The sequence below is a fragment of the Grampus griseus genome (genome assembly GCF_964374135.1).
Source record: "Grampus griseus genome assembly, chromosome: 3".
Taxonomy (NCBI): domain Eukaryota; kingdom Metazoa; phylum Chordata; class Mammalia; order Artiodactyla; family Delphinidae; genus Grampus; species Grampus griseus.
The window spans coordinates 168,311,989-168,327,744 of NC_139019.1; the positions used below are offsets into that span (position 1 = coordinate 168,311,989).

The following is a 15,756-nucleotide window of genomic DNA, read 5'->3' on the forward strand; positions in this document are numbered from 1 at the left end:
AGAGCGCAGATGTGTGGGAAAAGGGGGGAGGGGGCCAGTGTAGGAGACACAGCAGTAAAGGAGGGAAGGGTCTATTCTCTGAGAGCCCCGGTCTGGGGTGGGGGGAGGGAAGAGGAGAGACGACTTTGCCCTAGGGAAAGCTGTATGGGAAGGGGGGGTTGCGCCTTCGAGACCACCCCCCCTAGTCTGAGGGGAAGAAGGGGAGGGGTCCATGCCGTCTGGTCTCCCGGGTGCCAGCTTCGTGCGTGCTGGGAGCACCCACTCTCTTCCCCGCCCCTCCTCAGCCCGTGCAACCTGCCGACCCCTCCCCGCCAGCTGGGAACCCAATTCCCCGGCGCAGTCCTGGGCTTGCCAGGCATCAAGGTGACACCACAGGCAAATCTAAACACCGCACCGTACTTTTTCCATCCTCCACAGGGGCTTGTCGTAAATTCTCCCTCGGGCTCCGGCCAGAGCTTTTATGGCCCCAGGACCTAGGTCCCTGGGGACCCGGCTCTGCCGCAGCAGGCGCCGGTTTCGGGCTGGATGGGGTTGGCGCCCGCCCCAGACCTATCCCCGCAGGGAGATGGGCAGCGAGCTATATTTTTAGCTAGTGAAAGGAGATAATGGCTCCGAGTTCACCCTGGTGAGAGCTGCCCAGGCCCGAGGAGGCCTGTTGGGTGAGGGAGACCTGGTCCACCTGGACCTCAGTCTTCTCATCTGCACTGTAGTTACACCTTCCCTCCCCAGAAGGACACCTTGCAGGGAGGCGGGGAGGGAAGGGGCACGGGGACCTGTAGAGAGGTGGGAGAGAAGGTCCCTGCCGACATCCCCCCATTCACCCCACTTTCCTTTTTGTACCCCGGAAACAAGACCCTCTTTGCATCCACTTTCCTCTTACCCCTAAGCAAATGGAATCCTTCCACCATCCTGCAGGTGGTACCCGCACCCGTCCCCCTTTTCCCAATGGAGATGGCGCCTCCTCCCCGTACGCCCTCATGCGCCTCCGAGATGTGGGCACCCCCCGAGCGCGTAATCACAGCCGGGGCTCGATTTTCCACACTTTATCTTGGTACAGTTATCGCGAGAGTCCTGAGCTCTCGACGGCATTTTCTGTGCATGGGCAGTCTGTCGCAGGGCTTGCCAGGCGGGACGGTGGGTGCTGTCGGGGCGGGGGGCGTGGCCGCCGTCTCGCCAGGCCCGGTGAGGTAGGGTCACACGCAGGCGCACTCGCGCGCCGACAGCTCGTGGACCGTGTGGTAGCGACTGTGCGTGTCCAGGAAGGACACCTCGTCCTCGTAGGCCGTCGGGCGGCAGCAGGGCTGCGCTCGCACCCGCTCTCGCCGCACTCGCCGCCGCTGGCGCAGGCGCCGCAGTCCCAGGTCGTAGACGCGCGTCGCCGCCTCGCACGCGCCTGCGCAGTAGCGGAACAGCACCGTCTCGTCCGACGCGTAGCCCAGGCCCAGCTCGCTCACGCGCACCTCGAGCTCGCGCAGCCCGCACGGCCGGGTCCCCGACCGCGCACGCGCGCGCCGCCGCCGGGGACCCGCCCGACGGCGCGGACCCGGGGACCTCCCGGCCCAGGGCGTCAGTTCGCGAAGCTCCACCGCGTCCGGGGCGCCCTGCAGCAGTGCACGGTCTGCGAGGGGATGGAGAGAATGGGGTGGGGGTCAGTGGGTGGGTGGGTGGCAAGGAGTCCCCTACCCTCGCTGTTCCCTGAGAAAAAGGACCCTTGTGGAGACTCAGAGGTGCTAGTGCACCCTCTCCCGACCACTTATCTTGCTCCAGGATTCCCGCTCATTCACCCTCTCTGGGCGGTGTCGGGGGGTGCATATCCACACCCGCACGCTGGGTCCCCAGGGCTACTGACACCCTTCTCTGGACCCTGCACCTACGATGGACTGCTCAGAACCTGGCACATACTGTACCACATTCCAGCCTGCCCCACCTTGAGCTGAGCTGACTCGAGTGTCTGTCTTCCTCTGGACACACCCTGCCCCCAGCACTCTCTGTGGACCCCATCCCTATGCAGAGCAGCGTGGGATTTTGCCCCTTTTCACTGAGCTGCTCTCACCTCATTGAAGAAAAGGGAGGGCTCAGCAGGGGGTGTGGTGATCCAAATCCCTGTTTCTACTCAGCCCCAGCTGCCCCCACCCCTATGCTGGGCCACCCCCATGTTACAAGTGAGGAAACTGGGCATCCAAAGGGGAAAAGACGTGCCTGAGGCAGGTGCAAGTGGCAGAGAGAGAGAAGCCCAAACAGCAGTTTTGCTTCCATCGTGTGCCCAGGTTTGGCCCAAGTCCGGCCCTCTTCTCCCACAGCTGCTCGTGCCTGGAGCCATAGATCCCCAGGACCCCACAGTCTACATTTATTTCCCAAGTGGCTGCCCCTGCCGCAGTACTCCTCAGCCCCAGGAGATGAGTGCAGACGTTGCAGTGGCAGGCAGTGTTGACAGTGGGTCTGCAGGCAGGGGGCTCCCAGCCCCTGAGCAGGTGGCAGTCACACTTGCAGTTGGGAGAGGAAATCCTGAGTTTAGCCCGCACCTGCCCCCAAGGCTGGCGCACCTGGCTGTCAAAAGAAATAGCTTCCTGGGAGGTCCAAGGGGGAAGGGCTGTCTGTCACCCTGGGCATGTGTCTGTTCCACAGGGGGTCTCAGAAAGCAGACAAGCCCAGGTTCGGAGCCTTGCTCTGCCACTGTCAGCCTTGTAGTTTCAGGCAGGTGATGGCCCTGTTCTGTGCCCCAGTTTCCTTATTTGCTCAGTGAGACTTGAAGAGTCCCCACTTTGGCTGGGACTGGGAGGGTGGAAAGGGGTGGGGGGGGCACCGAGCAGCATCTTTTGAGTTCTTGATGCCCAGGGGCAGGAGCAGGGTGGCCGGCACTGCCTGCTCTGGGGTTAGGTTGAACCTGGCTCACTTCTGATGCCTAAAATTCCACCATTTAGTGTGCCCACCCCAAAGGTGTGTATCTAGAGAGTTAATTCAAGGCATTGCTGGTTGAGATACAGATGCCAGATGCCCAGCTAAATGTGAATTTCAAGTAAACAATGTATAATTTTCTAGTATATTATCTGTCCCTGCCTTCCTCCAGCAGGCCTGGCCACGTGCACAGGGTCTGGAACACAAAGAGATGAGGTCCACACCCCCCTGGCCCAAGCCTGAAATTCCACCATCAGCGCATTAGTCCCAGGGCCTAGAACATTGGGACTTCAGGGGATCGGGAGCCACTCCCTTCCCCCAGTAGGGCTGGTTCCCGGGACAGGATGCCAGGCAGGCAGGACCCAACCATGGGCTGAGATCCTCCCCGGTGCCTGAAATTCCACCACGGGTGCTTTGCCCCCCGGGCCTGGGGCACTAGCTTTGGGGGGCACCCCCCGGGTCTCTGGGACTCAGTGTCCTGGGAAGGACTTTGCCGCCTGTAGGGGGGAGCGGCAGGGGCGGAAGTGGAGCCTGCGCCTGAGGCCACCCTTGTCCATTGTGAGGACAAGAAAGAAGGATTGTGTAGGCCGGCAGGGCGGGTGCGGACGTGCACGGAACCCCTACCCACTGGGGGCCACGCCCGCGCCCCGCCCGCGCGGGTGCACATGTGGATGAGCGCGCAAGAAGTCGAGGCCCCCGCACCGCCCTGGCCCCACAGAATCTGCAGAGCGCAGGCGCCAGGGGCGAGTGGGTAGCTGGGCCGTGGCAGCCACGCCCGCCGGGGGTGGGCGTTTCCATTTTTATACCTCCCAGCTTCTTCCCACGTCGTTCTCTCCCATCCTTCTCTCCTTCTGTGCCTCTCTGTTTCTGTGTCTCTCCCCATTTCTAGGACTCTTCCTATTTCTAGGGGTCTCTCTGTCTCCCCCTCCCCTTGGTCCCTGTCCACCCTGGGAGGTCACTAGGGCCTCGGGTTCGGCCTCCCTCTCCCTCCACCCCCGCGCTGCGCTGCAGTGGCCGCCCAGGCCGAATGCCCAGGTCTAATCTCCATCTGGTCCCCTGGCCCCTCAGGGCTAGAGCCTAATTCCTTGTGACAGCTGAGCCGAGAGACCCCAGTTCCCAGCGGCCATCCCCTCCGACGCCCCTGCCAGGCCGTTGTGGGGATTTGCGCCCTCCCTCCACCCCATCTAAAATAAGCCTCTGTGGCCCTGCTCCACTGCGTGAAATTCCACCATTGTGGCCGCTGCGACGTTGGGGGTATCTGACCCAAGACAGGGGGAGGGCTTACACTGGGCCAGGCGGGCGATTCGAGCGTCCAGGGTGCGAGGCGGCCGGCGCAGCGGGGCAAGCGCGGGTCCGAGGCGGTGGCTGAGGAGCAGGCCTTCCCAACACATCCAGATGGAGAGCACGGAGCTGCAGAGCACCGAGGCCAAGGCCACCGCCTTCCAGCGCTGCATCCTCAGCCTGCGTGCACGGGATGGTCAGCCACACGGCCTCCGTCTGCCTGTCAGGCAACAAATGAACGGGCACGGGGTGCTGGACCAGGCACCGGAGATACAGTGGGGCCCCTGATTTTGAACCACTCCTGCTTAATGATCAATCATAACATAGAAGTGATTCATTCAAGGAACCACTGAATAAGGTTGTGAAGAACGCTGCCAAGGACGGGGTGGGCACTGTGCCAGGGGTAACCTGGGAACCACCCCCATCTGGGGGTCCCAGAGTGCTTTCCTGAGGATTGAGGAAAGTTGAGACCTGAACAAAGGTAAGAGTTGGCCAGGCAGAAGAGAACGGCACCTTAGGCTTAGGCAGGGGAAACAGCCAGTGCAAAGGTCCTGGGCGGTGACCCCAGGTGGCCAATCCAGCCGGGAGGCTGGGGTGGCTGGAGCCCAGTGAATTTGGGGACGGAGGTGAGGACATCCCCAGCAGGGGGCACTGTGGGACCATGGCGGCGAGGAGAGGTGGTGCTTCGAATACAGTCCGGGAGGCCAGAGCCCTGGGGTTGAGACATGTTGATGTCCTGGGAGTGACTTCCTGACCTTCTCTGAGCCTAGGTTTCCCCTCCAGACAAACTAATGCCCAGAAGTGGGCAGCAAAGGACTACAGCTCTCCTCGACCCACCTCCAGGCCTTTGCACAAGCGGGTTCTTCCATCCAGAACATTCTCTTCTCCACTGCTTCCCACTCTCATTAAATTTTCAGTCTTAGCTTGGACAGCGGCTCCCTCAGGAAGCCTTCCCTGACTGCTCCAACCCCCCAGCCCCAGGCCGGCGCAGGGGCACTCTCTGGGCCCCCACAATGCCCTAAGCGTCCCCCATTAGGGCACCGATTACTCAGTGTTGTGGCTGCCTAGTCGCGTCGTTCTCGCAGTAGATGTTTAATAACCCAGGCGCACCTCCACACCTCCACCCTATCCGAGAAGCTCCCCGCCACTGAGCGGCCTCCAGCCCGCGTTTACATTTCCCTGCCCGGCTGCCTGGTGTCGGCCCTCGCGGGGCCTGGCGGCCAGCCCGGTGTAAACATTTACACGGAGAGCTGAAAGCCCGGCTGGACGGCGGTCAGCGCCTGGGCTTGGCCGCGGGATGCGGGGCGCCCCCACGCGCGTGTTTCGGGCCGCGCAGCTGGCCCGAGCTGAGCTGAGCAGTTATTTGCGTTCTATTTGCATCTCGTTTGCATGTGATTTGCATGTGGTGGCGCGCGGGGGTGGGGTGGAGCGTGGTTAAGAGCAGTAAGGCTGGAACCGTCTCTCCCCCGCCCCATGGATGCACCGGCACTGGAGCTATGGCAGACAGTAAGTAACAAAGGACACCTATTAAGCGCCTGCTGTGTACCAGACCAGCTGCTGAGACCACGAAGGAGGCATTATAACCTCCATTTTACAGCTGGGGAAACTGAGGCACAAAACAGAGGGGCTCGGCCAAGGGCACAGCTAGGAAAGGATCTGGGATTCACACCCTGGTTCTTTGACACAACACACACCACATGGGGGGGAGCAAATGCTGTGGAGTTATTCCCAGGACCTTACACTATTGGTGGTATTTGATACGCCATTATTATTATTGTTGGGGGTGGTGATGGACAGTGAGCTCCCCGACATGGGAGCATGTAAGCAAACCCTGGCCCAGCCTGGAGATCTGAGGACACAGCACAAGTGCAAAGGCCCTGGGACAGGGCCATGCCTGGCTTGTTGAAGGAACCATCAAGGCAGCCCCGTGTGGCTGGAGCAGAGTGAGCGCGGGAGGAGGTGAGGGCAGGGAGGGGATGGGGACAGGTTATGCACGGTCTGTGGGCTGAGGGGAGGAGATTTCATTCTCAAGGTTGTGCAGCAAGCTGAGGTCAGCCCTTGCATTTGTCAGGTGCCCAAACCCAATGCCTTTACTCTTAACGAGCCCCTACTTTATGCCAGATCCCAATCTACAAACTTAATGCGTATTATTAAGTCATTTCAACCTCACGAGTCCTTGTCCCCATTTTACAGATGGGGAAACTGAGACCCGGAGTGGTGAAGTGACTTGCCCAGGGTCACAGAGCTGAGATTAGAACTCTAGTGGCCTCACCCAACCTGGGAAGGGGAGACAGGCAGGGAAACCCACCCAGGCTCAAGACCTCAGGTGGGCAACGCCCTCTCTGGACTCTGCACCCTGCTTGTCCTCACACCCAAGTCTTGGAGTGGCGTGCCTCGGTTTCCCTGTTAGACTGGAACAAGACCTCTGCACAGCGCCGGCCTAAAACAGGGGGCTGAGAGGGTAGATGGGTCTCCAGCCCTGAGATGGCCCGGCCACGGGAGCCCTTGGAGCCGCAGACCCCCCAGAGCTTTGATGGGGGGCAGGAAAGCAGGGGGCCGCTGTTGGAGGGGGCCCGGCAGACATAGCTGATAAGCGTCTGTTAACAATGGGCCTTTCTGTATGGGGGTCACCCAACTGGTTTGTCTCTGGCACAGACCTGACAGGGAGCAGGTGTGGTGGAGGGCACAGGGAGGGGACCAGGTGTGCACGATGTGTGTGCTTGTGTCAAGGGGAGGCGGGCACTCACACGGCACACTTGGGGGCTCACCCTCACACCCAGCGTTCCCATGCTCACATACGCTCTGACCCACTCACACACACACCCTCTCACATGTGCCCAAACACTGTTGCGCACACACCCTCAGACACTACCCCGCTCACATATTCCGACAGGCTCTTGCACACTCAGATGCCATCCCGCTTACACACGCAGTGTTCTCACACACCCTCAAACACTCACATGCTAGTGTGTTTCACTCTCACACGTGGGCATTTTATGCACAAACATGATCACCCTCGATCGAGTGCTACCACTCACACACTAGCATTTGCACACGTGCACACACACCCTCTGACTTGCACTCAGGAGCTCCCCCAATCACACCCCTTACACTCTCTCGTGCCCGTGGAAGCTCCTGCACACCCTCGATACTCACACTCACACACTCAAGCACCTTCACACTCAGAGATACATTGTCTCTTGCACACTGACACAGAGAATGGGCACACCACACACATGCCTCCTCCAAGCCCTCCTGTGAGCACTTGAACTTGAACTTGTATGTGCACGGGCGTGCCCATCATCACCTGCATCCCACATTCCAGCCACGTGCACACACACCCGGGGGGCACACACATGAACACACTGCCAGTGCTGGCGGGCCCTCGGCTGCAAAGATTCTGGGGGGAGAGTGAGAGGCATAGACACAGGCTGCAAGTGTGAAGAAGGGAAGTGGGGGGGGGCAGAGTGACCCAGGGGAAAGGGCTACTGGTACCCGGCCCAGCCCCACACCTGCTGGCATTTCAGGTGCCACCCATCTGCCCAGACAGGGCCTGGCCCAGGGTCCCCTCCCAACCCAACAATGTCCAGACCCTGGAGAATCCTCACTGCCCAGGGAAGGGGGCACCTCCCTTCCTGGGGGCCAGGCCCGTCTGAAGTGCAGCAAGAGGGATCTGGGATAGACTTCCACTTCTAGCTGGAGGCCACAGAGTGCCCAGGGCTGGAGCAGGGAAGGAGGAGAAACTGAGGCTCAGGGGAGATGAGTAGCCCACAGACACAGCCAGGTGGAAACCTCCAGTTATTCAGAGAGCAGAGAAGTAGGGTGAGGGCGTGTGGGTGTTTCTGGCAGCTTCCTTGATGGTACCAGGAAACACTGCTTATTATCTTGATGTCCCGGCTAAGTTCCAGGGCTCCACCTTTCCATCGAGCTTCCCAGGGAACACCTGCCAGGCATGCCTGTCCATGGGGTCAACAGCCTTTGTCCTGCAGAGCTCCTGACCTCAGGAAGGAAACTACTTCATGCTTGTTCCCAGGAAGAGGAAGGAGGGGAGGGGAACCCTCCTTCCATCCACTCATCTCTCTAGTCTGGGGAGGCCTGGAATCAGGGCCTGGCTCCATCAGGCAAACTCCTACTCATCCTTCAAAGCCCCAGCTCTTAGAGCCCCTCCTCCAGGAAGCCATTCCTGCTCCCCATCTTGCCCCCTCCCAGCCTCAGTTCCCTCCCTCTTGCCCAGTTCTGCCAAAATAGTGTCTGGGTCCACGTCTGTCTTTGCTGGACGGTGGAGGTGCTTCTGGAGGGGCACCCTGGGCTGGGTCCTCTGAAGGCAAGGGCGGGCTTTGGTAATTCCATCCACCGTTGCCAGGTGGAGCTGTGGTGCCTCCTTCCACGAGCACCGTTCTTCCTCTGCACTTCACTCCCAGACATGTCTCTGGTCCTCCTATACCTCTGTTTCCCCAACTTCAGAAAGGGCCTGAGGCGGGCTGCCCAGAACCGTGGGAATGACCGGGTGGCTTGTGGGGCTGTCATCACTGCCCACGGGCAGAGCGAGCCAGGCTGGGAAGCCACATGGGCAGCTGTGGGGGCGGCCTGCACATGTGGGCCAGCCCTGAGGAAGGATACTTCCAAATGCTGTGGCACCTGGGGTGCAGACAGCTGAATCCGCACCCCCATCTGCCTCTTCCTGGCTGGACAACGTGGGAGCAAGCTCCTCCCCCTCTTGGAGCCTCAGTTCCCCATCTGTACAAGGGGCTGCACAGGACACCTTGCTCATCTGGAGGGCCGTTTCATTCAGTGAAGTCCTGCAGGCCTGGCCGATGTCCTGCAGCAGCTAGGCCCCGAGCATCAGACATGTGCTTGCACGCCCTTAATTCCGTTTCCTCCATCAGTGTTACAGGTCTGGGGCTGGCAGCTGGGCCCATTCCCAGGGCAGCCCTGTTCATCTCCTTTCCCCCAGGTGGCCCCAGGGGGTTCCCTAGGGTTCCATTAATGGGGAAACTGAGGCCCCATGAGGGGCGGGACTTGCGCCTCTCTCAAGACAAGATTCAATGGTTCTGCAAAACAAGAAACAAATTCCACAGCCCACAGAAATGTGCCGCCTCCCTTGTAGGGCCCAGGGCCCAGCCCTACCCCATGGTGGGAACCGGGAGGCCGGGGCAGGCGCAAGCTGGCGACGCACATCTGGGGGTAAACCAGGAACATCTGGCTAGCACAGCTGGTTCCGATGTCACATCTGCGGGGGTCGGGGGCCAACCTGTGGGGCGGCCTCATGGGAGGGTGCAGGCACAGACACCCCCAGCAGAACCTTCCAGGCCTGCCCAAAGGTGGGAGCCCAGCATCTCCTTTTCTTCCCCCAGTCCAGGAGCTGCCTGCTGCCCAATCGCTAGAACCATTGCTGGCTCCCTGCTACTCTGAGAATCAAGTCGCGGGTCCTGAGCTTGCCTTAAGGGGATCTGGGTCTATCTTTGCCAAAGTGAGGCTGAGGGGTGGACATACAGAGAGGGTGATTTCTGGGGAAGACTGTGTTGGCTGCTTTGTGTTAATAATAGTAGTAAAAAAAATGAGCTAATACTAACACTAGCAAACAACACCATTGGTGCTGTTCTGAGCACTTTACATGTAGTGCTTCATAGAAAGGTGTGGACCATTTTATCACCATTTTGTAGACAGAAAAACTGAGGTCCAAAAGACTGAAGTGACTTCCTCAGGGTCCAACAGAGCGTAAATGGCCAAGCTGGGTTTTGAACTCAGGTGGTTGGGCAAACTCCTACTCATCCCTCAAAGCCCCAGCCTCAATGCCCCCTCTTCCACATTCTTGACCACTGTACCATATGGCCTCCCTAATAACAACAACAAGACCAAGAATAATAACACTAACACCTGGCAGTGTTGGCTATTCCATTTATTTAGTGCCAAGCACTCTGCTAAGTGCTTTCCACATGTTTGATTATCCCCGCAGTCCCTGGAAAAGATGTTATTATTATTATTATTAGCCCCATTTACCACACAGGGAAACTGAGGCTTGGAGAGGTAGAGTGACTCACTCAAGGTCACACAGAAATTAAGTGGCTGAGCTGCGGTTGAACCTGGGTCTGACTCTAAACTTGTTCTCTCAGTGTCTCCACAACCCCAGTAACGAGGGTGATGCTGGGGGGAAAGGGAGAAGCAGGGTCTTGCTGCTTGGGAGGCCAGTGGGGCTGAGATCCAAGGAAGTAAAAGGTTTTCTCAAAGACACACAGCAGAGCAGAACTAGCAAGTAAACAGATGGCCCACATGGCAGAAAGCCCAGTGTGCCAGGCTGGGTTCTGCTCCCAACATATTCACCCAACACTTATTGAGTGCCTACTGTGTGCTGCACTAGTCAGGGAACTCAGGATGACCAAGGCCAACCTGGGCCCCCATCTTCGCCAAGCTCACCATCCAATCAGGGAGATGGATAATAAAAAAAAAGAAAGAAAGAAGGTAATTTAGGGAATTCCCTGGTGGCCCACTGGTTAGGACTCAGCACTTCCACTGCTGGGGCCCCAGGTTCGATCCCTGGTTGGGGAACCTAAGATCCCGCAAGCCACGCAGCCAAAGAAAGAAAGAAAGAAAAGAAACAAGGTAATTTAGAGGTTGACAGTGCAACAACAGCCCCCAAAAAAAACAAGGTGAAGCGATAGTGACTGGTGCTGCTTTTAAGCTGAGTGGTCAAGGAGGGCTTCCCAGAGGAGGCAGCATTTGTGCTGAGCCCACATGAAGATCTAGGAAGAGTGTTCTAGGTGGAGGGAACCACACGAGCAAAGGCTCAGAGGCAGGATGATGGCTTTTCAAGGGGACCGGTGTGACCAGAGCAAACGGCCAGGGGACAGCACAGGGAGATGAGGAAAGATAAGGGGGTGTCCTGTGCCCCGCAGGGTCAGCCCTCCATTCCCCACCAGTGCCTGGAGCCCTCTTCCTGTACCGGCCGCTACTCGGGCGTGTTCTTGGGAAGGCTGGGCTGGGGAGCGTGTGTGTGTGTGTGTGTGTGTGTGTGTGTGTGTGTGTGTGTGTGTGTGTGTGTGTGTGTGTGTGTGTGTGTGTGTGTGTGTGTGTGTGTGTGTGTGTGTGTGTGTGTGTGTGTGTGTGTGTGTGTGTGTGTGTGTGTGTGTGTGTGTGTGTGTTGGGGCCACTAGCTTTTCAGACCCGCCGTTTCTGGCCCGGCCCTCTGCAGCTGGCCCGTAAAATTCCCACCTCAACCATACCAGGCGGGTCTGGCTTACCCAGGCTGGTCTGGGACCGGCCTCGCAGGCATCTGGGGCGGGCAGGGGGCCCTCCCTGGGGGTCAATAACAGGATCAGCCTAATGAGGCCTGGCACGGCTAAGCAGCTGGCATGGGGCCCGGTGGGTGGTGTGAGGGACGTGGGTCCTCCGGGAGTGGCCAGGAGGACACCACACAAAGCTGACCATCTGACAGAAAGGGAAACCGAGGCACAGACCCCAATGCAACTCAAACCCTCACACTGGTTTCCTAGGAACCAGGGGACCTAAGTCACCTCTTCCATGTCCCCAAGTTCAAATTCTGCCTTGGGTCCCTGACACACTGAGCTCTTTCAGCACGGCCCCTCTCTGGGCCTCGGTTTCCTCAACTGGGACGTGAGATCCACCTGCTGGATTTCTTCCAGGACCAGCCAAAGCCTGAGTTCACTTGGATTTGAAGGGAAGATCTTTCCGCTCCTGAACACCCACGCCGAAGTGTCCCAGGCCCCATTCAGGCTTACTTTGCGGCTGTTACCTCTCCTGAAAGTCCAGGAGACTGGCTGGCTGGTTTGAAAGCCTCCTGTCCACCCCCTAACCTGCACCCCTGCCCTGCCAAGTGCAGCAGGCACCGGGCCTGTCTTGTTCTCTGCTTCGTCCTACTACACAGCTTGGCACACAGTAGCTTAGGGCTTGGGAATTAATTACATTGAGCATAAGGAAAGATCCCTCCAGCTCGCTCAGCCTCAGTTTTCTCAGCTGCGAAATAGAACCAGCCTCCCATGGCGCCTGCTCAGTTGATGCTCACAGGGCAGAGGGAAGACCCTATCTCCCCTCAAGGGCCCCAGACCCCTCTGCCCCACCTTGGGGGACCAGGAAAATTGCATCTGCAGAGGAATCCCACAGCCTCTCAGCAAAGACAGCTGGGCCCAGGAATGCCAGATGCATTAAAGACCCGTTCCTCTCTCTGTGTTTCCAGCCCCCATCTCTAGGAATCCGTCCTTGAAGGCCCCAGTACAGTTCTCCCTCTGTCAACCTTTCAGAAAAGTCTCTCCCTCCCATGGTCACCCCAGGCACCCTGGATTTTCCAAAATCATCCATGCTATTTCCTGCCTCCAGATCTTTGCATATGCAGTTCCCACCACCTGGAATGCCCTTGCCTTTCCCATTTAGAGAACTCCTACTCATCCTTCATAGCCCCAGCTGCAATGCCCCTCCTCTAGGAAGTCTCCCCTGACCCTCCTACCCTGAGGTAGTGCCTTTGCTCCCCACTCTGGGTTCCACCCTGGATTCAAGTCTGGAAGGACAAGGCCCAGGAGCCTGACACCAAACAGAGTCACGCACATCATCGCTGTCCAACAAACATTGGTGGAAACAATGTCTTGATTGTGTCCTTGTGCCTGGCTGCAGACTGTTTGGTTCCCTCTCCTGTTCCAGGCTCTTGAAAGCTATATCCTCTTCTCATCCCCCTGAAAACTAAGGTCTATAACCTGAGGGACAAGCAGTGATGGTGGAATTTCAGACACTGTGCCCAGCTGCAGGGGGGCATGTTTTGTTTTCTTCCCTGCACCCCTGGAAGTAGCTCTTTGCAGGTCGCTGGGAGTGGCTGCAGAACCCCGAACCTCAGCAGTCCTAGAATGAAGGGTGTGGGGAGGGGTGTCCAAAGGGCCCAAGGCAAGGGGCTGGGGGGTGGGGAGAAGCTGGCAAAGTTGGGAGTCTCCCCCCACTGACATCCGCCTAGACCAGTCACGCCCCATTGGGGCTTCCTCAGCCCGGGGCTCTTAAAGACAAAGAGTGTCATGGAACAGACAGAAAAGGATGCAGGGCCGGGGGCGGGGCATAAAGGAGTGAGGAAAGTCAGGGGTCTGGCCTTCCATGCCCCCCACCTAGGCCCCTGGTCCTGCTCCCCAAATCTGGGCTGGTGGCCCAGCCTTGCAGGTAACCACAGGCCCGCTGAGCCAGGCCAGTGGCCCCATGCTATATGGATGCTAGTACTTCTTGGGGAGGGGACCATGGTGACTTCCACCCCTAGGAGAGGCCACTTCTCTCTCCAGTCCCAGCCCACATCTGCCCACTGTCTGCAGCCCCCTCGGCCTAAAGACTGCGAACTGACAAACCGCACCTTCTGGGAGAATTCTGAGACCATCCTGAGCAAGATGCCTTTTGTAAAAAGCGAGGAAGGAAGACAGCCTCCTCTCCTTCAAATCCGGTCTTTACCGTTAAGCCCCCCCCCCCGCCCCCCGCAAAGGGTTTCGCGCCCTCTTGTGGCTAAACAAGCGGCTCCAGGAGCTGAGAGAGCTAGGCCCTTACCGGAGGACACCGTGTCCCCGGCGGCAGCGGCGGCGGCGCGCAGGGAACGCGGCTGGAACGCGCCGCTGACAGATGTTTACTTCTGCGTGCAGCTGGGCCGCGACGGCAGCCCTCCGCCCAGGGTCTGCGGGATCCGGATGCCCCCCGCGGCCCCTTGTAGACCACAAGGCATAAGGGGTGTCTGGGTCTCGCCCTCCTAGAGGCTGGGGAGGGGATTCCGGCTGCCCCCGCTTCCACCCCTCTCCAGACGCTCCCAAGGGCGTCCAAGAAGGCAGAAGCGCTCCCGCCTCGTCGGACAGGGAACCCCCCCTCTCCTGGCCAGACCCTGGCTTGGAGAGAAGCTTAAGATCGCCCTCCCGCTCCCCGCGCCCCTGCCACGCGCGGACCTGTCGCCCCTTGACCATACCCTCATACACACGCTGGTTCTTGGCTAGAGGCGGGAAACTACCGATCTACCCGGAGTCCCTGGAAGCCCTCCCAATCTCTGTCCCTGGGGCCGGTCCTCCCCCCGCGCCGGTACCGCGCGGGCCCGCCGTCTGCCCTTGCTTACCTGCTCCGGGCGCCCGATTAGCCGTCAGTGGCAGCCGCGCCTGCCGCCCGCGTCGGCCCCAGCCCCTGCCCCTGCCGCCGCGACCGCCATCCGGGCCGCCTGGGCCCGCGGCGCCCGGGGGGCCCCGGGCCGGAGGGGGCGGCCGCGGGGCGGCCGCGGCGCGAGCCGGCCCATGGGGTTCCCCCGGGCTCGCTCAGCCGCGGGCTGCGGCCATCCCCGCCCGGTGGAGGCTGGGGCTGAGGGGGTGCCCTGGACGGCCGGCGGCTCGGAGGGCGCGGGGTGCAGGGGCGCACGGACGGCGCGGGCGGCTTCGGCGCGCGGCGCGGGGCTCCGGGGCGGCGGCGCGAGGGGCCCGGGCGCTCGGAGCGGCTCCACGGCGCTCTGTCCCGCCGCCTCCGCCGCTCCCGCCGCGGACAGCTCGGCCGGCGCGGGGACGGGGGCGGGGCCAGGGGCGGGGCCAGGGGCGGTGGCTCGGATTTCCCGGGACAGGGAGCCGCCCCCGCCCCGTCCCCCCAGACCGAGGGTGCCTGAAGAGCGCAGGTGGCAAGGGTGCGAGGCCACAGCACACCCCTAGACAGCGTTGTCCCCCGGCCCCAGAGACCCCGGCGGCGATCCTTTAGAAAAGCCAGGACCCCAGAATGCCCCCCTCCGAGGGCCCCTTCCCAGAGGTAAGAGCCACAGCGCCCCTGACACCAGTCCCTCGACCTTCAGCGTCCCCCCACTCCATTGAGAACCTGGTCTTACTGCCAGACCCCTCCCCCACGTCCTGCCCGGTCCCCTTCCGGAAACAAGTGCCAAAGAAGTCCCCTCACCAAGGAATCCCCTCGGGGGAATCCCCAGGACAGAGTCCCTCCAGATTAAAAGTTTCCCATCCCCGCTCCAAGAACCCCGACGGCGCATCTTCCGTAAATCCGGGACCTCTCAAGACCCCTCCTCAGATCCCCCTTCGCGGAATTAAGAGCCACAACACTCCCCTGGCTGGCGGTAATCATGGCCCACAATTTCCCCACACCCCACTGAGTACTCTGGGGCCCCTAGTCCCTCCCCAGGTCCTCTTTCAAGAAAGCAAAAGAAGGCTCCTTCCTAAGAAAGTCATTCCAGAGAACTGAGACGCAAAGTTTTCCCCTAAAACAGCAAGTGATACCCTAAGACTGACGACGACGCCCGCTGTCCACAGCGCCCCTCATCAAGTGGCACTTCTCCCTAGTCTGGCGTCCGAGCCAGATCCTGCGGGGGGATACCTTTCCCACCCCCGGCACCCGACGGCGCTCTCCCGAGCACCAAGGCCCAGGGCTGCCCCCGACCCGTCAGCGAGCCCAAACCCACCCCGCCCCCTCCCCGACGGCTCCGCGTTCCCAATGCGCCTCCTAGCGGCCCCCCAAGCTGACTCAGGGGCGGGACTGTGGTGGGGTGGGCGGGGCTGGACCCTCCATGGCCCCGCCCCGCCCCGGCCTAGTTACTGAGAAACACCCGCCGCGCAGCCCGGCCCTCGGCCCGCAGCACTTAGG

At 60.4% G+C, this 15,756-nt stretch overlaps 1 protein-coding gene across 1 annotated transcript; it reads right to left on the minus strand.

The window, feature by feature from the left end:
• Nucleotides 1-1,053: 1,053 nt before the first annotated feature.
• On the minus strand, nucleotides 1,054-14,504 carry NRTN (neurturin). The gene is made up of 3 exons (XM_082650769.1): nucleotides 14,249-14,504; nucleotides 4,181-4,396; nucleotides 1,054-1,618 (listed from the first exon to the last, which is right to left on the minus strand). The coding sequence occupies exons 2-3, from the start codon at nucleotides 4,347-4,349 to the stop codon at nucleotides 1,194-1,196; spliced, it is 594 nt and encodes a 197-aa protein (XP_082506895.1). The 5' UTR covers nucleotides 4,350-4,396; nucleotides 14,249-14,504; the 3' UTR covers nucleotides 1,054-1,193.
• Between the last annotated feature and the right edge of the window lie 1,252 nt (nucleotides 14,505-15,756).

Coding starts and splice junctions, on each gene's coding strand:
- NRTN (XM_082650769.1), bottom strand. CDS start 4,349: ATGCAGCGCTGGAAGGCGGTGGCCTTGGCCTCGGTGCTCTGCAGCTCC. Junction 1,619..4,180: donor AATCGCCCGCCTGGCCCAGT/GTAAGCCCTCCC, acceptor ATCCCCTCGCAG/ACCGTGCACTGCTGCAGGGC.